At 44.7% G+C, this 22,290-nt stretch overlaps 1 protein-coding gene across 2 annotated transcripts in view; it reads left to right on the forward strand.

Annotated features, from left to right (window-relative positions):
- The window catches only part of LOC126471465 (uncharacterized), a 100,150-nt gene extending 78,075 nt beyond the window's left edge, over nucleotides 1-22,075 (forward strand). The window contains exons 7-8 of one of the 2 annotated variants that reach the window (XM_050099658.1): nucleotides 9,031-9,100; nucleotides 21,621-22,075. In XM_050099658.1, the coding sequence (XP_049955615.1) occupies nucleotides 9,031-9,100; nucleotides 21,621-21,689 (139 nt within the window). In that variant the 3' untranslated portion in view covers nucleotides 21,690-22,075. The remainder of the gene's footprint in view (nucleotides 1-9,030; nucleotides 9,101-21,620) is intronic. The other variant, XM_050099659.1, reaches the window with a different exon arrangement.
- The last annotated feature ends 215 nt before the right edge of the window (nucleotides 22,076-22,290 follow it).

The raw sequence follows: 22,290 nt of genomic DNA on the forward strand, positions 1-22,290 counted from the left end.
TAGCAAGACTTACTCACCCTGGCACCTGGTTTATACGAGAGCTGATGGGGAGTCTTTCACGACAATGAAGCCTCAGTTCTTTGTGAAGCATTTAGAGGACAAGTTTGGGGAGGTGGAAGTCTTGTCCTAAATGTGCCCTGGGGCAGTTTTGATAAAAACAGCATCCTCCTCCCAGTCACGGACATTACTCGCTTGTGACAGGTTGGGGGATGTTTCTGTTACCATCACGCCACATAAGAGCTTAAATATGGTCCAGGGGGACCTTCTTTTGCAGTGTGATGAAGAGCTGGATGCCAATTTGGAGCGATGAGGTGTTCATTTCGTCTGGTTCCTTCATCGGGGTCCGAGGGATAATCAGGTTGCTACCAGTGCCTTCATCTTGGCCTCTGAGGGTGATACATTGCCTGAGAAGGTCAAGGCTGCGACATCAAGCCCTATATCCCTCTCCCAATGCAGTGCTTTAAGTTTGGCCATATGTCTTCTCGCTGTATTTCCAGCCTCACATGTCGAGATTGCAGACACCCATCACATCCCAATACTCCATGTGCCCTGCCTCCCATCTGTGTCATCTGAGGAGAGCATCATTCACCTTGCTCGCCAGACTGCTGGATTTTACGAAAAGAAAGAAAACTCATGGAGTACAAGACCCTGGACCGACTGACCTACACTGAGGCTAAGAGGAAATTTGAACGACTCCGTCCTGTGCGAATGACTTCCTCTTACCATGGGGGCACTACCCTCCCTGTTGTTCCTGCACCACCTACTTCGGGAGCACCCCCCACCCCCCAACCAACCATCGGGGATGTCTGTCCCACTTCTGAGCCGGAGAAGCGTACTTCTTCTTCGGCTCCTCTCGCTAGGAAGGGGTCCCTTGGGTCACTCCCTTCCCAGGTTCTTCCAAGTGTTACAGCTGGCACCCACCAGTGACTGAAGCAACCACTGGTAGCTGGTAGTAGGGCTTCACAGTCCTCCTCAGTCCGTGAGACTGAATCAGTGAAGCCCTCTCAGCGGGACAAACCTAAGGGGCAGTGAGAGAAACAAAAAATTCAAAAGTCCCCCAAGAGCCGAGGCACTGCGGTGGCACCCACATCACTGCTACCTACAAGCTCTGTCTCTGAGGATGAGGTGGAGATTCTGGTGTCCACTGAGGACCTAGATCTCACTGGACCCTCAGACGCAATAGATAGAAACTGCTCAGGCAATAAGTCGGTGGCAGCAGGTGACCCTGAGGCATAAACTGCCTCATTGAATGTTCAGTGCTTTCAGAGCCTCACGATCCTATTATTCTCCAGTGGAATTGCGGTAGTTTTTTCCACCACCTTGCTGTGCTCTGACAAATTATCAGCCTTCACCCTTTCTTCTGCATTGCTCGGCAGGAAACTTGGTTTCTGGCGATGTGAACCCCCGCCCTCCGTGGATATCGGGGTTGTTATATGAATCAAGCAGCTTATGAGAGGGTATCTGGTGGAGTCTGCGTCTACGTCCTTAACTCTTTTTACAGCATGTGTGTCCCTCTTCAAACACCTTTAGAGGCTGTCACTGTTAGGGTGTGGACGCCTCGGGCTGTTACTGCCTGCAGTCGCTATCTTCCACCAGATGGGATGTCCCACAGCATGTATTGGCTGTGCTGATAGCCCAACTGCTGCCACCTTTTTCTGTTACTGGGTGACTTCAATGCCCATAATCCTTTGTGGGGTGGACTGGTGGCAATAGGCCGAGGCACTGTCGTTGAGCAAGTACTGGCACAGCTCGACCTTTCTCTCTTAAATAACGGTGCCTCCACACATTTCAGTGTGGCTCATGGCACACTCAGCCATCGACCTTTTGGTCTGCAGCCCTGGCATTCTACCATTCGTCCACTGGCATGTGCATGACAACTTGTGTGGTAGTGACCACTTTCCGATCTTTCTGTCACTGCCACGGTGTCGCTCTTCTAGGTGCCTCCCAAGATGGGCTTTGAATAAGGCTGATTGGGACTCGTTCACCTCCATTGTCACTATTGAGCCTCTTTCTCATGCCACCATTGATGTGGTGGTTCACAGAGTCACCACTGGCATCATTTTTGCAGCGGAATCTGAAATTCCCCATTCCTGTGGGTCCCCTCGGCGGAGGACTGTGCCTTGGTGGTCACCAGAGATCACTGCAAGTTGCTCGAATGCATGGTGAGCCAGAGACTGAGTTGGCTACTTGAGTCTCGGGGCCTTCTGGCACCGTCCCAGGGTGGGTTCCTTAAGGGCCGCTCTGCCACCGATAGTCTGGTGTGCCTGGAGTCTGCTATCCGTACGGCCCTTGCCCGCTGTCAGCATCTGGTTGCCATCTTTTTTGACATGCGGAAGGCATACGATACAACATGGCGACATTGTATCCTCACCACACTTCATGAGTGGGCTCGTAGGGGCCGGCTTACAGTTTTTATTCAAAATTTTCTGTTGCTCCAATTCTTCCGCATGCAAGTTGGTGCCTCCCATAGTTCCTCCCAAGTCCAGGAGAATGGGGTCCTGCAAGGCTCTGTCTTGAGTGTCAGCCTCTTTTTAGTTGCTATGAATGGGCTTGCTGCAGCTGTGGGAATGTCCGTATTGGCTTCTTTGTATGCTGGTGACTTTTACCTGTACTATAGTTCCACTGGCATTGTGGTTGCTGAATGGCAGATATCATGCAGCTTCCAGTTTCTGGCCACCCAGACTTGTCGTGCAGTTCTGCTGGTGTCGCACTGTTCACCCTGAGCCATGACTTTATCTTGACGGCGAACCTCTTGCTATGGTGGAGACACATTGGTTTTTGGGATTGCTTTTTGATGCCCAGCTGACTTGGCTCCCTCATATTCGGAAGCTTAAACAAACGTGCTGGTGGCATCTTAATGCTCTACGTTGCTTGGGTCACACCAGCTGGATGCCGATCAGTCTACCCTCCTACGACTTTATCAGACGTTGATTCAGTCCCGTCTCAATTATGGGAGCCTGGCTTATGGCTCGGCATCGCTTTCCGCATTGCAGTTGCTTGACCCCATACTTCTCTGCGGGATCTGACTCGCAACCGGCGCTTTCCGTACAAGCCCTGTAAACAGCGTCCTTGTGGAGCTTGGTGTCCCTCCATTGCGGATCCGATGCCAATGACTACTAGCCAGTTATGCTGGACATGTTTGTAACTTGCTCGGGCATCCAAATTACCATCTCTTGTTCCCCAACTCGGTTGTCCATTTTCCAGAACGACCGCCCCAGTTAGGGTGTACAATTGCGGTTCGCATCCGGGCTCTTCCCTCTGGGCTTGAGTTTTCCCCTCTCCCACCTCTTTGCTGGGACTATCTATGCCTACCCTCGTGGTGTGTGGCCCGCCCTTGCCTTCAGCTGGATTTGGCACAAGGCCCGAAAGACTCAGTCCCTCCTGAGTCCCTCCGCCGATGCTTTCTTTCCATCCTTGCCATGTTTCCCGGCTCTGCTGTAGAGTATACCGATGGTTCGATGGTTGCTGGTAGACTTGGGTATGTTTTTACTCTTGGGGAACAATCTGAACAATGCTCATTGCCGGATGGATGCAGTGTTCCCACTGCAGAGCTCATCGCCATCCTTCACGCCCTAGGGTATATCTGCTCCTGCTCAGGTGAGTCCTTCGTTATCTGTAGTGACTCCCTGAGCGGCTTATGAGCTATCGACCAGTGTTTTCCTCACTCTCGTCTGGTCATGGCTATCCAGGAGTCCCTCCATACTCTTGACCGTTCCGGCCTCTCCATCGTCTTTGTGTGGACACGGGTCATGTTGGCATCCCGAGTAATGAATGGGTTGACATGCTGGCCAAACAGATTGTTGATGCACTGGCCCTGGAGATTGGTCTTTCGGAGTGTGATCTCCAGTCAGTTTTGCGGCAGAAGGTCCTTGGTACCTGGAGTGATGAATGGCGCACCCTGCCTTCACACAACAAACTTCGGGTCATCAAGGAGACTACCAGTGTGTGGCGGTCCTCCTTGCAGGCCTTTCGCAAGGACTCCATTGTACTCTGCCAGCTACGCATTGGCCACACCTGGCTGATGCACGTTATTTATTGCGCCGCGAGGACCCACCTATCTGTCGCTGTGGTTCAGTGTTGACAGTGGTCCACATTTTGTTGAACTGTCCGCTTTTAACTGCAGTCAGGCAGACGTTTGCACTTCCTGATACGCTCCCTGCACTTTTAAAGGATGACGCTGCAATGATAGGCTTAGTTTTGAGTTTTATTCAAGCAGGGGGCTTTTATGGCTCAATCTGAGGGTTTGTCCCTTTTGTGTGTTGCGTCTGGCCTGTGGCCTATGGTTTTAGATTGGGTTTTTTTAGTGTGTCTCTTGGGGGTTGGCTTTTCCTTTTTTTGTTTACATGGTCGGCTAACTACTGTACAACTGTGTGTGCTTTTAATTCCTTGTTTTCTGGTCTTTGTTTGTGTCTTTCTTGTTCTGTGTCATCCCTTGTTACGTCCGTTGCTTGTTTTTATTCCTTGTGGGTTTTCATGATCGTGGAACAAGGGACTGATGGCCTTTGTAGTCTGGTCCCTTCAGCCCCCACAAACCCACCATCCAGCCATCACAGGTGCTCGTTATTGAACGCAATTAATGCGTTTGAGCAGAGCATTAAAAGACAAACAGCCGCAATACAGCAAGAAGCACGATAAAGTGATTTTGCAGCATGACAACGCTTGACCCCTCTTTGCAAAAGAGGTAAAAACGTACTTGGAAACGTTAAAATGGGAAGTCCTACACCAGCCACCATATTCTCCAGACATTGCTCATCTGAATATCACCTGTTTAGATCAATGGCGCATGGCCTGGCTGACCAACACTTCCGATCTCATGAAGAAGTTACAAATTGGATCGATTTGTGGATTGCTTCAAAAGATTAAAAATTTGTTGTGATGCGGGATTTGTAAACTGCCTGAAAGATGGGAGAAAGTAGTGGCCAGCAATGGAAAATACGTTGAATGATTCATTAAAGTCTCAAATGTTGGGGAGAAAATGGTGGAAGCAAAGGTGTACACCTTGTAACATAATTAATTATTTTTGTTTCTCTCTAACAGGAATTGGCTTGATTTCTCTCTTTTGTGTGTGGATTTAGTCTTTCATGAAACCACACTGGAAAGATATTCATGTTCTAATGTGAGACTTATAATTGATAATCACAGTAAAATTATAGTAAATAAAAGTTGTAGCACAATATTGGTTTAAACACTAAAGTTGGCAATCTTTGAAATTGAGAATAATAGGCATTAAATCTGCAGTTTATTTACAACTAGTAAGTTGCTCTGTTCAAGGACATCCTGGGTGAGAGAGAGAGAGAGAGAGAGAGAGAGAGAGAGAGAGAGAGAGAGGAAATTGGGATATTGATGTTACATAGCATCTTGAGGAGGACTGTTTACATCTGATGTCAGGGCAGACCAACATAAAACAGCACGCCTAGTACAGATTTGTGTATTTCGCACAGAAGTAACAATAATTCATTAAAGCCCATTGTAGAAATGGCTGTCTTCAAAATTGATGTTTATTTCTATAAGTGACACTGAAATTGAATTAAAACTGTTTTAATACAGTGCAATGAGCACTAAGAAGGTTGCTACTAGTCACTGTTGCCAGATAATGATTATCATTAAGGCAGTGACTCAGCATACTTTCCCACCCTTTCAAACACAGCGAACCTATAATACAGGTGGCCATGAACCAACATACAAACAATGAAAGCCTTGCTTACAGCACTAACGCTGTGTTACATGATCAATAACATTGCGTAAAGTCTGCATTTTTTTGCTTTGTTCCAAGGTTTACTTTGATTAGGAATCTGATGCACTTTCTGCAGAAATCAGTATGAAAATCAATGTTAAAGGTCTTGCTAATGTTAAAGAGAACTTAAGATGCGGGAAATGTTTTAACGTGGAATCGTTAATGCTAGGAAAGTATTGTATTGAGGGAACAGGACTTCTGTTGGGACTGATAAAAACGACTGTAAAAAGCAGGAAAACATAAAATGGAGGAACATAAAAACGAGGTTTTACTACTACATAATATATATTCTGCAGTGTGTGTGTGTTGTTGTTAACACAGGGACTGGTCTCTTAAATTCATTTGTCATTTAATGTACGTGAAGTTATAGCAGAGGTAGGTAAATAAGGAAATAATTAGATAAGAATATTGCAAGGAAAACCAGTCTAGTGAGTACTATACCGTATGTAAAGTGATGTAAGCAAAAGGTTGCATACATAAAAAAAAAAAAAAAAACTTCAACTGAAGAAAATAAAATACTGTCATTATTTGTTGTACTTGCACTGGTAACATACAAGGACCATTCAATAAATAATGCCCCAAATGCTTTTTACAGCCATTAATGTACATAGGAAAACATTCTTCTGATGCCTAAAATTTTATGTTTCTCGCCCACGTGTCCAAAATTTCGAACAATTCTGACAGCTGCCAGAGCTGTAATGAACTGTAAAAGTTGTCTACATAAGGCTCTCGTTACAGGCAACACTGTAATTGAATTCTTGGTTGAGGAAAATGAAACTGTGGTGAACATCCATTAATGTTTGTGTGTAGTATGTGGTACTGATGTAGTTGATAGGAGTGTTGTTGGGCAGTGGGTAACGAGAGTCAAAGCATCAGTACATGCAGAAACTGAGCTCCATGATTGGCCAAATTTGTGTCATCCTGTTACAGACACTGCTCCCGACATAGTGAATTGTATGAGTGCCATTATTTATGCAGACGAGCACATTGTAACTCAACAATTGGCTCTACAGCTATCAGTGAGCATTGCACCTGCATGTGCAGTAATTGAGACTCTTGGGCTGTGTACTGAAGATGGGTTCCACAAATGCTTACGGCAGACCACAAGATTAAAAGAAAAGACATTTCATCTGAAATGTTAGAGCAGTTTGAGGCCAGTGGAGACGCATTTCTATCAGAGACTGTTACAGCTAAAGAAACCTGGGTGCATCAGTTTGAGCTGAAAACAAAAATGCAGTCACTTATGTGGCACCTCATGCATTCACAGAGAAAAGAGGAATTCAAGGCAGCTCCCTCTGCTGTATTATGAGAAATGCATAGAGAAGTTTTGAACATCCTGAGATATGCACTCTCATTTTCAGTCCATCCTTTCTAGACATGGATTATCCTCTGTAAAATCTCCATGAAAATGTTGGTACTGAAAGGCCCTTTTTAGTTGCTTGCAGTCATGGTCTTATTGCATTCATAACTCCAACAACAAAGAAGTTAATGACTTGCAGAAGAAATAGGGGATCAGGTCAGTGTAAAATATACAAAATTTGTCAAAGTGCAGTGAAGTTCTAGATATTGTAGAATGTCATCATGGGAGAAAGTAGCATTGTTTTGCAGTTTTTAGTGGGATTTGTAGAATAGGTTGGTATGTTAGAGTTTGGGTACACATTTGTGAGTGATATGATTTATGCATGTAGGAGTATTAATAATCTCCGTTAAAACTCTACCCTTGATAGTGCCAGGTGCTCATAAACTTTTATGACAAATAAGGTAAATTGTCCTCACTTCCCTTTCAATTTAAAAATTATTCAAGAGGTGTGAATAATTTTAATGAATAGAAAAACTTTGGTGTAGTATTAGAGCAAGTGCTGACTGTGTGTTTATCAAAATTAGAAACTCTAATATAATATTAGTTTCATTAACATTACACAGTTTGGGCAATGTGCTTCGATCTCCTGTGTTTATCAAGCCCAATAGTACAGGAGTAAGACACTGGACTCATAATCAGGACAGTGCTTAAAATCAATTTCCAAATTGTTTTTCTGTAGTTCACCTAAATCACTTGAAACAAATGCCAGGATGATCCCTTTCAAAAGGATGTAGCTGATTACTTCCCCTTCCAAGCTCGTGCTCCATCTCCAGTGACCTCATCATCACTTAATTAGGACAGTTTAATTTCCATGATGTTCCTGGAAACATAAAATAAATATATTTAATTTGTTCTTGAGTACTGAAATAGCTGACCACACAGTGTGTATTTGCTGGCCTTTGGCATTGGGTCCATAATTGGACTGGCAGTTCAGTTTATCTTTGTAGGGATTTTGTTAGGCTACACTTAAAGCAGATAAAATGTGCGTGTTGTAAGGGACTGATGAAAAATCTCTTGCCCCCAAGTAATAATGCAGTGATGATATCTGTAGTCATGCGAGTGACATCATGCCCTGTCATGGACAGTTTAATCTACGTTAATGAGTTTTGATTGTTTTAGTTGTGTCAGTTGCTAAAAAGGAAGTTACAAGTAATGGTTCTCTTTTGCTTTGATGGCAGAGCATTTATTCTTTAGATGTGATTCAATCTCTTTTGAAGTGATATGATTTATGCATGTAGGAGTATTAATAATCTCCGTTAAAACTCTACCCTTGATATGATTGTATAGAACTGTTAGAATGAACATCTGAGCTTGGTATTTTGTGCTGTCGGGCAAAATGGTTATGCAACTATTCAGAAAAATTTTGATTTCCTACCACTTAGCTTCTACACATGGAACACTAAAACTGTGTAGGTAAGGAATGATCACAGAAAGGATGCCTACAGCGGTGGACAACCTATTTTGCCACTTTTGAATGCTGTACAACTAGATGTAAAAATGTCACTATATACAACAATGGGTTACTATTCTAGAAACTGCTACATTCATTCCACAAATTTCTTATGACAATGCGTGTGTCATTGTTTTAGCAGTTAGAAACTGTAACAAAATTTATTCATGTCATTTTTATAGATTTTGATATGAACTATTTTACACACTTTTAGCTGTTGTTAACCAGTGCTTTTCTGGGGCAGACTGTATAACTTCTCATGCTGTTGTATGTTGAAATTAACATTTTCTGTTGGGTTTCAGTTTGTGTTTTATTCTCCCATTTCCAGTCGCATGAGCTTTTAATGGCAGATAAGTAGTGATAATGTTTTGAAATATCTTACCAGTTTCCATTCTGTAGTTATGCTCATAGCATGATACTCTTTTGATTGTAAAATTGTAATCAACTGTAGTATGGGTAGTTCAATAATTAATGATTCCTTTTTAGGTGGTATGATGGGTTTTCCATTTATTGTATTGGTGAGGATGGAAGAGTAATAAAACATATTGTTGATAAGGTATGTACAAAGTAGTCTAGTGTTGTTTATCAACAACTTTTGTGATTACTATCTCGTCTGGTAACTAGCAACATTAAATTGTGTAGCATGTTATAGAAGAGGAGAAAACTAGAATAGCATGAAAAAGAGTGATCATAGGTTTCCTACAAAAATTTATTCACAATGTATTCATGTAGCTGGCACTGAATATAGTTTGAAATGTTTTAACAAATTGATCATTATACATTTTGTTAGTTGGCTAAAACTTAAACAAATTGATTGTAAACTTGACAAAAATGGGACTCTTTTCAGGATAAAAGTACACCTTACTTTATTGATTTTGTGTGTGTGTGTGTGTGTGTGTGTGTGTGTGTGTGTGTGTGTGTGTGTGTGTGTGTGTGTGTGTGTGTGTTGGTAAACTGCATCATCACCAGATCACTCTCACTCAAGTGTCAGGCTTCTCATATGACCTTGTTGTTCATCCATTCAGATGAAATCAACACCCCCTGCGGGTCCGGGGGTTAGAATAGGCCCGAGGTCTTCCTGCCTGTCGTAAGAGGCGACTAAAAGGAGTCCATCCCCCTCAAGGGGGTAGTTAGCGCCTGTGTCCGGAGACGGACGGTCCCACAACCTATATTTGTGGTCTTTTTGGTTTTTTACTTCTCGTTTCTTCCTTCTTTGGTTGGTTCCTTTCTTTGTTCTTCTCCATCTCACTGTCTTCCTTACTCTTTCCCTTGCCTTCTTCTCCTTGCCTTCTTCTCCTTGCCTTCTCTGGTCTCCGCTTCAGCGTTTGAGTCAGTCTGTCCTCTCTCTTCCTTTTCCTCTTCTTCCTTCCTCCCTGTGCGCGCCTGAAGGCTGACCCACACGTCCGCACGCGTAGCCGGTGACGGAGTAACGTGTAATTCCCCGCCCTGGGTAGACAAGTAAGGCACGCACATACCCCCTGGTAAAGGCCAGGCCCAGGGAGGGGTGATTGCCTGAGCTGATACCTTCTGACCATGCCGATTGGTCCCTCCATCTGTTTCTCGGGAGGTGTGACCTGAGGTGTAAACATTCACCTAAGGCGGGAGTGCCCTCTGAGAGGGTCCCCATAAGGAAGGAGTGCGCCATCGGAGATGCTGGCAATCATGGGGGTTTCCTCCGCAATGGATTTCTCTTCTTCTCTCTCGACTTCTGCCCACAAACGGAAACATGACCACCCCCCAGTAACAAAAGTACTACCGCCTACCCCACAGTTCCTCGTCATTTCTCTATCTGAGGACGGAAAGGATTTTTCCTCTGTCAACCCTTTCGTTATCCAGAAGGGCGTAGATGCCATAGCCGGTACTGTTAAGTCTTGTACGAGGTTGCGTAATGGTACCTTGTTACTCGAAACTGAGAGCGCCTTTCAGGCACAGAAACTGCTTCGAGCCACACTCCTGTACACGTTCCCTGTCCGGGTGGAGGCTCACCGAACTTTAAATTCGTCTCGTGGTGTGGTCTATACTAGATCCCTCGACGGATTGACTGACGAGGAGATTCAGTCTTTCCTCGCTGAGCAGGGCGTGATGGCTGTCCATAGGGTCATGAAAAAGGTCAACAATGACCTTGTACCGACCCGGACACTTTTCTTGACCTTTGATAGTGTTAAGCTGCCATCGCGTATCAAAGTGGGCTACGAGGTTATTTCTGTTCGCCCCTATGTCCCGACACCTACGCGCTGCTACCAGTGTCAGCGTTTCAATCACACTCGACAGTCTTGTTCCAATGCGGCTAAATGTGTCACTTGTGGCAGGGATGCCCATGAGGGTGACAGTCCACCTCCGTCTCCTCGTTGTGTGAACTGTCAGGGTGACCATGCAGCATCCTCCCGTGACTGTCCCGTCTATAAGGAAGAACGCTGTATCCAAGAAATTCGGGTCAAAGAGAAAGTGTCCACCTCGGCTGCTCGCAAGCTATTGGCTAGTAGGAAGCCCACACTGCTCCCAGCGGGGAAATACAGTACTGTCCTCGCCTCTCCTCGGACTACCAGGGAGGTGGCAACCCAGACATGCGATCTGACCTTCAGCAGCACGGTCGTCCGTTCGGCCAGTGCTAAGATCGCGCGGTCGACGTCTCCTCTTCCTCCCATCACCCCACAGACACCAGCCCCTTCATTAGCTTCTGCTAAGATGAAGACCCAGAAGTCAGATGCATGGGCCTCCAAGAAGGAACCGTCCCGTGCAGACTTCCTCCGTACTTCGACCTCCCAGCCATCGACCGGTACTTCCACCAAATGACCTTCCAAGAAGGCTCATAGGAAGCACAGTTCTCCTTCTCCGCCACGGCGCATTTCTTCTCCTGCACCACCCAGTGGTTGCCACCCCAGGCCGTCATCCGTTTCGCCTGGCCGCACTGCTGGTAGCCGAACATCTGGCCGTTCACCGGCGGAGGAAGCTCCCCCTCCCGGCCATCTTACCAAGATGGCCGATGAACCTATAGAACCAATGGACGATGACTGTCCGCCTACTGATAGTGGCGGCAGTGCTCGCTCGAAGCCAGGCCCTCGGCGGCCTTCGAGGTGACCCCTTCTTTCATCTTCCTTTTCTTCTTACGATGGCACTTATTCACTGGAATATTCGCAGCATTCGCTCCAACCGAGAGGACTTGAAGTTGCTGCTCCGCTTGCACCGTCCGCTCGTCGTAGCCCTCCAGGAAACGAAGCTACGCCCATGCGATCAAATTGCCTTGGCACACTACACCTCTGTGCGTTTTGACCTATCCTCTGTGGTAGGTATCCCGGCTCATGGAGGGGTTATGTTGCTGGTCTGGGATGATATTTACTACGATCCCATCATGTTGCACACCGGCCTGCAGGCAGTTGCCATCCGAATTACTCTCCCCACTCTTACATTTTCCATTTGTACCGTTTACACTCCATCGTCGTCTGCCGTTACCAGGGCAGACATGATGCAAATTATTGCTCAGTTACCTGCACCATTTTTGTTAACTGGAGACTTCAATGCCCACCATCCCCTTTGGGGCTCTCCAGCATCCTGCCCGAGAGGCTCCCTGTTAGCGGACCTTTTCAACCAGCTCAATCTTGTCTGCCTCAATACTGGCGACCCTACTTTTCTTTCGGACACATCTCACACCTATTCCCATTTAGACCTCTCTATATGTACTACCCAACTTGCACGCCGGTTTGAGTGGTATGCACTTTCTGATACATATTCGAGCGACCACTTCTCGTCTGTTATCCATCTCCTGCAGCATACCCCCTCTCCGTGCTCATCTAGTTGGACCATCTCCAAAGCAGACTGGGGGCTCTTCTCTTCCAGGGCGACCTTTCAGGATCAAACCTTCACAAGCTACGATCGTCAGGTTGCACACCTCACGGAAGTCATTCTCACTGCTGCTGAATATTCCATCCCTCACCCTACTTCTTCTCCACGTCGCGTACCGGTCCCCTGGTGGACCGCAGCATGTAGAGACGCTTTATGTGCTCGTCGACGTGCTTTACGCACCTTTAAATGCCACCCTACAGTGGTGAATTGTATCAATTATAAACGATTACGTGCACAGTGTCGTCATATTATTAAAGAAAGCAAGAAAGCCAGCTGGGCTGCTTTCACAAGCACCTTCAACAGTTTTACTCCTCCTGCTGTTGTCTGGGGTAGCCTGCGCCGGCTATCTGGCACTAAGGTCCACTCACCAGTTTCTGGCTTTACGGTCGCGAATAACGTCCTTGTGGCCCCTGAGGATGTCTCTAATGCCTTCGGCCGCTTTTTCGCAGAGGTTTCGAGCTCCGCTCATTACCACCCTGCCTTCCTCCCCCGCAAACAGGCAGAGGAGGCTAGGCCACCTAACTTCCGCTCCTCGAATCGTGAAAGTTATAATGCCCCATTCACCATGCGGGAACTCGAAAAAATGCACTTGCCCGGTCACGGTCCTCCGCTCCAGGGCCTGATTCTATTCATATTCAGATGCTGAAGAACCTTTCTCCTGCGGGTAAAGGTTTTCTTCTTCGTACTTACAATTGCATCTGGATTGAGGGACATGTTCCCTCATGCTGGCGCGAGTCTATTGTTGTCCCGATCCCTAAGCCGGGGAAGGACAAGCACTTGCCTTCCAGTTATCGACCCATCTCGCTTACCAGCTGTGTCTGTAAAGTGATGGAGCGAATGGTTAACTCTCGTTTGGTTTGGCTGCTCGAGTCTCGACGCCTACTTACCAATGTACAATGCGGATTTCGTAGGCGCCACTCTGCTGTTGACCATCTGGTTACCTTGTCGACCTTCATTATGAATAACTTCTTGCGGAAGCGCCCGACCGCGGCTGTTTTCTTTGATTTGGAGAAGGCTTACGACACCTGTTGGAGGGCGGGCGTTCTCCGCACCATGCATACATGGGGCCTTCGTGGTCGCCTCCCTCTTTTTATTCGTTCCTTTTTAATGGATCGACAGTTCAGGGTACGTGTGGGTTCTGTCCTGTCAGACACCTTTCGCCAGGGGAATGGGGTGCCACAGGGCTCAGTTTTGAGCGTCGCTCTCTTCGCCATAGCGATCAATCCAATAATGGATTGCCTCCCAGCTGATGTATCAGGCTCCCTTTTCGTGGACGATTTTACCATCTATTGCAGCGCGCAGCGTACATGTTTCCTGGAGCGCTGTCTTCAGCGTTCTCTTGACCGTCTTTACTCCTGGAGTGTCGCCAATGGCTTCCGTTTTTCTGCCGAGAAGACGGTCTGTATTAACTTCTGGCGCTACAAACAGTTTCTCCCACCGTCCTTACGACTCGGTCCCGTTGCTTTCCCATTCGTGGAGACAACAAAATTTTTAGGTTTTACATTTGACAGGAAACTTAGCTGGTCTCCACATGTCATATTTGGCTGCCCGTTGTACCCGTTCTCTAAATGTCCTCCGTGTTCTCAGTGGTACGTCGTGAGGAGCGGATCGAACCGTCCTACTTCGCCTATATCGGTCGATCGTCCGCTCCAAGCTGGAGTATGGGAGCTTTGTATACTCCTCTGCACGGCCATCCATCTTACGCCACCTCAACTCCATACAACATCGGGGTTTACGACTTGCGATTGGAGCATTTTATACTAGTCCCGTAGAGAGTCTTCATGCTGATGCTGGTGAATTGCCACTCACTTATCGGCGCGATTTACTGCTTTGTCGGTATGCCTGTCGGCTACTGGCAATGCCCGACCACCCGTCTCATCGTTCCTTTTTTGACGATTCTCTCGACCGTCAATACGGGTTGTATGTCTCTGCCCTGCTACCCCCTGGAGTTCGCTTTCGTCGCCTCCTTCAACACCTTAATTTTTCACTCCCTGCAACCTTTCGAGTGGGGGAGAGCCACACGCCACCTTGGCTCTAGGCTCAGGTTCGCGTTCACCTTGACCTCAGCTCGCTCCCAAAGGAGGTTACCCCCGGTTCAGTCTACCACTCCCGTTTTGTCGAACTTTGTTCGAAGTTCATTAATATGACCTTCATTTATACAGATGGCTCTAAGACCAATGACGGGGTCGGGTGTTCTTTTATTGTCGGGGCACAAAGTTTCAAATACCGGCTCCATGGCCATTGTTCGGTCTTCACAGCTGAGCTCTTTGCCCTCTACCAGGCTGTTCTTTACATCTGCCGCCACCGACATTCTGCTTATGTCATCTGCTCCGATTCCCTGAGCGCCATCCAGAGCCTCAGTGATCCGTACCCGGTTCACCCTTTCGTGCACCGGATCCAATGCTCTCTTCAGCAGCTGGTGGACGTTGGTTCTCCGGTTAGCTTTATGTGGGTTCCTCGCCATGTCGGTATCCCTGGGAACGAAGCTGCAGATGCCGTGGCCAAGGCTGCGGTCCTCCAGCCTCGGACAGCTTCTTGTTGTGTCCCTTCGTCAGATTGTAGCAGGGTCATTTGTCGGCGCATTTTATCGCTGTGGCATGCTGAATGGGCTGCACTTACAGACAACAAGCTTCGGGCCTTGAAACCTCTTCCCGCGGCTTGGACGTCCTCCTCACGTCCTTCTCGGCGGGAGGAGGTAGTTTTGGCCCGGTTACGAATTGGACACTGCCGGTTCAGCCATCGCCATCTGCTGACGGCTGCGCCGGCGCCGTTCTGCCCATGTGGGCAATTGCTGACGGTCCGCCACATTTTAACGTCCTGTCCGGATTTTAACACACTGCGTCTTGATCTTGGCCTGCCATGTACTCTAGATGCCATTTTAGCGGATGACCCACGAGCAGCTGCTCACGTTCTTCATTTTATCAACTTGACAACCCTCTCTAAGGACATTTGATTATGCTGTTTTTTTAATCCTATGTCTGTCAGTCTGTCTTTTATCGTGTTTTCCGTTTCGTTGCTGTTTTAAACTTGTGACTCGTGGTGCATTCCTAATATAGTCTGGGCGCTAATGACCGTTGAAGTTGTGCGCCCTAAAACCACAAAAAAAAGATGAAATCAACTCACTGCTTGGGTACGAGTGCATTTTGTATGTATTACTTTAGTGTCTTTGTGCCGAATGACCATTGTGATCTGTTATGTTGCAAGATGGAGAAAATTATCAATTTGCTGGTATGTCTTGACTAAACATACCCTGCTCATTGAAGCCTCACTTACATGAAGATGAATTAATATGTTTTCTTTTCAGGATGGAGGTTAGCTTGCTTAGTCTCAAAGAATACCTTGCAGAAGGCAGATGCACCTGTTTGAAGAAGATATAAGATTTCATCTAAAAGTTGTGATATAAAAGTGCTGAGTCAATCCAATATTGAAATCATGTGTACCGGTCAGGATGATGCATTGGCCAAGACACTGGATCCTTAATTTGGAAAGCAGTTCAAATACACATCTGGTCACACCAACTAACATTTATGTTGGTTTCCATAAATGGGTTTAGGCAGATGGTTCCTTGGAAAAGAATATGGCTTTTTTCCCATTTTTGTCCAACACAAGCATCTGTTCATACATTGATAACTTTGTTGATGGAATTTTAAACTGTAATCTTCAGTTGTTTCTTTTGAAAAGTTTTACGCATTCATATCACCTGGCACGGCTTGTGTTATTCTCGATCATAGTACAGTGAACCAACACAGCCCTTGATTTTATTTCCATTGTTGACTAGTCAGAGCCTGGCACTTAATGCAGTTCATGCCTCAGAGTCCACCACTGTGCTAGATGTCGGGATGGAAATACAACTCTCGACCCAGAAGACCAACAATTAGATCACGTGCTACTAAAAAGGATCTATGTGTGCGTAACAACATAAAGGTATTGAGTTGAAAGAAACAGGAGCTTTATTGGATTATAAAAAAATAAGAACTTTGTAAAAAAAATCGTTAAAATGTACAATGAAGGTGTGTGTGTGTGTGTGTGTGTGTGTGTGTGTGTGTGTGTGTGTGTGTGTGTGTGTGTGTGTATGGGGGGGGGGGGTGCGCGCGACGCGTGTGTGACAAAAGAAGTAAATTGGAACATACGCTGCCTAAAAAAAAAAAATGAAGTAGCCAGAAGACATGATCAGATGTCAATGTATCTTTGTTTCCTTCATGATGAACCATACCATTTGAACTAGACAATTAGAATTACCATTCTCTCTGACAGAGAGAACAGGCACCAGAGTGCATTAGGGTTGTTCAGATATGTGTGAATTCCTAAGGGACCAAACTGCTGAGGTCATCGGTTCCTTGTCTTACACACTACTTAAACTAATTTATGCTAAGAACACACACAGCCATGCCCGAGGGAGCACTTGAACTCCCGGAGGGAGGGGGCACGCAATTCGTGATTTAGCACCTCAAACCGCGCGGCAGTTGTTCATGTTTAGTGTTATTACCAGTATTGGTAGGGAGTGTAAAGGGCATGATCACTGTCTGATGGTGAGTGATCATAGTGAAGGACATGGAGGTGCTGTGTACTTGTGTGGGACCATCATCAGCACCTGATACAGCCTGGAGTAGGCCTCATTGTGAGTCTCCATTTGGCCAGCTGGTCGAATCCTGCAATATCCAGATTTGTGGGGCATTCAGATGTGACAGTGGTATGATGTTGGACTGCATGGGAATCGGAGCAGGCGTAATTGGTGTCAAGGTTCCAATTGGTCACGTCTCATCGCCACAAGGGAGGATCAGCATATTGTGCACTAAGCACATTGTTACCTCTTCACACCTGTTCATGCCATTTGAGAACATTTCATGGATTCCCTGCAACACTGTGTGTGATCCTGCTCCATTGGTCAGAGAAGTGGCTGTTGAACTAGGGAATTGCCATTTCGTGCGTAAGTTGCCATTAACACAACACCACAGATAGCTGCATTTGGAGTGGTACTTTGACCAGGAAGCATGGACTGTTCACGAATGGATGTACATTTTGTTTGGTGAGTATGGTGGTGACCTGTGCATAGGTTCTGTTGTGGTTGGCAGGAGAGCCAACACCGTGTTACTAGAGGAGGCCGAAAGGCACGTGTTTTAGCTCACGCAGGCTGGTGTGAGGTCTGGAACAGGACAAGGAAATTAGAATTTAGAAAAACAGACGTAGCTGGTGGAATACTTAACTTTAATCCATTAATGATGAACGTTGTTCTTGACGGTACAGGATTCACAATATCAATAGTAACTGATAATGGTGCCTTGCTAGGTCGTAGCAAATGATGTAGCTGAAGGCTATGCTAAACTATCGTCTCGGCAAATGAGAACGTAAGTAGGCAGTGAACCATCGCTAGCAAAGTCGGCTGTACAACTGGGGCGAGTGCTAGGAAGTCTCTCTAGACCTGCCGTGTGGCGGCGCTCGGTCTGCAATCACTGATAGTGGCGACACGTGGGTCCGACGTATACTACCGGACCGCGGCCGATTTAAAGGCTACCACCTAGCAAGTGTGGTGTCTGGCAGTGACACCACATGTCCCATCCTTCCAGTGTTTTGGAGAATCACAGTGGTATTACTCCTGGCGTCATGATGTGAAGATCTGTCAGCTACAGTTTCATCATGAGTGGTAGTGATTGGGGGAACTTTGCTGGCACAACAGTACAACTTGTGTCCTCACGTGTTACCTCTCGTGTGACATTATCCTCATGGCACTTATCAACAGGACAATGCTCATATGCTCGTGGCATGTGTGTGTATTAGCTGTCAGTGTGATAGTGAGTTAATCCTTTAGCCAGTAGGACGCCCAATTGGTCCCTGGAACACGCTCAGGTTGTCAACTCTATCCCCATGCCAGTATCTGGAATATCAAGGACCAGTTACAGCAGTTGTGGACCAGCTTACTTCAGGAGAGCATACAACAAATCAGTGCATGCATCCAGGACAGATAGGATGCAATACCTCACTGATACGTGGGCTCATTCTGCCAAGTAAATTTGACTCGATGTTGTAACCACTGAAATAATATCACATAGACTCTCAACACATGAATTTTCATTTCCCCTTCTGTATGCTTCACATTTTGGTAGACATTTTAGTTCAAATGATAAGGTCCATCATGAAGGAAACAGCTGAAGGCAAAAGAGGGAAAATGAAAATGTTGGTCACAATTATAATAATGATTAATCAGTATGTGCATTTCATAGGCAAATTAAATCAGAACATTGTAGAGCCAAGCAACTGTATAGGAGGTTAGTAGTAGCTTTTAAAATGCCTTTGAGAGTGGTGACACCATCGTAATAATGGTTCTCCACAGAACTGAAGAAGTATATCATCTGACTTGGCCTGGCAATAGCTTTATGTAGGGCAGTGGAATGGATGGATGGATGAATTTTTATGCAAATTGTGCCATTTGAAACATTCGTTAGTTTTTGGTGGAGGAAATTGCAGTGTGCACCAACTTCTCTTCACTGCAGATATGAATGCCATACCACGTAAAATATTTTGAACAGAATAGCGAGTAATTAAGATGTAGCATTGTATAGCACCACAAATTATACAAAATAAGAAAATTAAATAATGGTTTTCTCTACATGTTTGCTACACATAGTGACATGGGTCTCTGCCACATACATGACAACTTCTTTCTCCATTGTGTTTCTGGTCTAGCAGGATTTTAATTTGTAATACTGTACATATCTCATTTGTGTTCTTAACCTCAAATAATGTTTAAACAGTCACATGTATGAACTAGTTCATCACTTTATTATACATTTACGTAGACAAGAATATGAGTCTCCTTCCTTCCTTCCGTCTCTGTTGTTGGCAATCTGTCATACGTCTCAGTAATTCATGTCTGAATTAAGTTAACTGAAAGAAGATCTCTCTGACACAATAACTATAAGAAATGTACCTTGTAAGGACTTATACATTTTTCTCCAGTTCCATTTATTTTGCTTCTCTGATCCATAGTGATCCCACAGCCTGCCTAAGATGTCTGTCTGACTACCTGGTTTGAGGTCATTCTGTGTTCAACTTTTTATTTCTTGGGCACCATTCAGTCAATACCTACATCCATTTTAGCCTTATTTACTACCCAGCTACAAATGTTTGTTGTTTCCTCCTTGGATGTATGTTCTGTTGTTCAAACAATGGAAAGCCCAGGATGGAATAACAATAATATTATGAAAAGGGTACATTGCTACTCACCATATAGAGGAGACACACGTGTGTCACTGAGATTCTCTGTCAAACATGCAGTAAGCTCCTCTGTAGCTTTCTCTGGCACTTATGTTTCTCTCTCCCTTATTGATAAAGTTGTGAAAGGACTGACAGACTAGGTTAAGTATCTAACATGAACCGCTTTTAAAGCCCTTCATATCGTACGAAACAGGAAATGTCGTGAAGCTTTTTTTTTAATACTATCAGGCATAAATCTTTGAGGAGGCAAATAGAGTGAGTCTTCAGTGAAATAGTGGTGAGGGAGAGGGGATGAGGCACATTTCTGGTTTGTTACCTTAGTATTATTTGTTTCCATTTTGTAAACAAAAAAATGAAATCATCTTAGTTACTTTAGGCTGAAATGTGTCTCCAAGGAAGTGGAATGCAAATGTTAGAATTTCTATACATGTAGAAACCTGTGAAATGAATATGTAAGTGGGCTGTAGAATGTTAAATTATTAGGTTGGTGCATAAGTTTGTTGCATTTTTGTTTTGAATGTTAGTGTCCTGGGTGCTGTGGGTTTATTTATCAATTGTCATTTTTATTTGTAGTTCACTGTTGCTGTTTGAGTTCACAAATTGTGATTTTGTCATTTGAAGATAGTGAGGGGAGCTGTGGAGAAATCTGAACATTTAGGAGTTATTCCTCTGTCTGAGTGCAACATAGTGGTGACAGCAGTGGGGACAACCAGAGACATTTGAGTTGTGTATGAGAATAACACCATAGGACAGAGCATGGCAAGAAAATGGTTTTTATTTTAAGGAGGATAGGATAGTTTTGTTAGTGACTCTTCATGGTCAGGAAGATCTTCAGGGTTTGATGGAGATTGGTTAAATGCATTAATCCACAATGATTCATGTCACTGTACTCGAGAACTGGCAAGTGAATTGAACTGTGATCGTTCCACCATTGTGCAACATTTGAGTGCAGTGGGGAAGGTTCAAAAATTGGGTGTATGGGTACTGCATGCTCTAAACCAAAATCACAAAACTCAGCAGGCAGCCAAATGTGCATCTCTGCTTGCTAATCATTAATTGGCTTGTGAAAAACACTGACCATTCCTATCCTGTATCATTACTGGTGATGAGAAATGGTGTCTTTATGCTAACATAAGGAAAAGAAGGGAATTGTTGAGCCCAGTTAAAGCAGCAACTCCTCGTACAAAGACCTGCACACATCCACAAAAGATAATGTTATGCATCTGGTGGAACAGCAATGATGTGATGTAATATGAATTGCTTCCCCATGCTCTAAAAATCACTGCTGATATTTATTGGTCAACAACTGAGACAGCTTGTAGATGCAATCCAAGAACAATGACCAGAAAGACTGCATGAAGTGACGTTCCTGCACCCACCCCCATTCTGCTAGACTTTCAAAAAACACTATACAGGAATTTAGTTGGGAAGTCATTCCATACCCACCTTATTCACCTGATCTTGAATGGTCAGGTTTTCACCTTTTGCATGCTCTATCGAACAACCTTCAAGGAACTTCCTTTCCAGATGAAAATGACTCCAAACATGACTCAAGAAGTTTCTCACCTCAAAACCATGTAATTTCTAGTCACGGAATCAAGAAGTTACTCTACCATTGACGACTTTTAAGTTGTGAATGAAAATATATTATTGATGACTAAAGTCTCTGTTTCGGTTGTGTTTATTAAACTTACGGAAAAACTTTATGAACTTATGCACCAACCCAATATTTATAAACTTGGTCCTGGATGAACTAAAACTGGTGTCTCACTTTATTATTTACACACCTTCACTTCTCCAATCTGGCACAAATTTCACAATAATTTTAACAATATTTTCATAATCATTTGTTAAATGTGCCAACTTTTTGTAATTAACTTTCTTTATACTGTAAATATTAAAGACAGTGATACCTTTGCAGTAACGTTCTGTACCAGTGTATTGCAGTGCAGAATATAGCATGCCTTTGTTACATTTAAAGTATAACATGAAAAATATAAAAATTTCCCCATTGTATTTTCCAGGTAATGCCAGATGATGACACTTGTCCTGCTAATATTCAGAATCCATCACCCTTGACAGCAAACAGCTGAATGTAACTAGTTTCATATGAGTAATCAGCCGCACGCAGTCTTCAAGACACCAGCATTTTGTGCATTTTGTGATGAGTTGTTAGACAAATGTGTACATATGAGCTAGCTGTGATACAAATTATAAATTGTCAGTTTCTACATGCTCCATTGTGTGTTGTTACAGATTATGGTTCTATAAATGTTTGCCACACTTTCATGTCCTTCTCAAATGGAATGAAGCCCAAGCATTTATCACAGTCATAATTTGAATGCCTGTTGAATGAGGCATGTGACAAGTTATTTATTAAACACAATATGAAAGTTTTGTTTCATTATTAATGTCACAGACAGATGTATTGTTCAAAATTTCATATTAAGTTTGTGAAAATATATGGCTCATTTGCAAACTTTTTGAGTTTGTGTAATCCTTTCTCCTTGTATCTGCTGTCATTATTGATCAATGTGATGTTTTTTGTATTGTAAACCTCGAATTATGAAGTTCCATGAAAGATTTTTCATTCTGTAGTACACAATTTTGGAAGTATTCCACATTTACTCTCTAGTATACTATGTTCAGTGTCAGTTGCAGCTAAACTGAATTCACTCAGTGTAAATAAGTAAA

Source organism: Schistocerca serialis, chromosome 3, assembly GCF_023864345.2.
Source record: "Schistocerca serialis cubense isolate TAMUIC-IGC-003099 chromosome 3, iqSchSeri2.2, whole genome shotgun sequence".
Lineage (NCBI taxonomy): Eukaryota > Metazoa > Arthropoda > Insecta > Orthoptera > Acrididae > Schistocerca > Schistocerca serialis.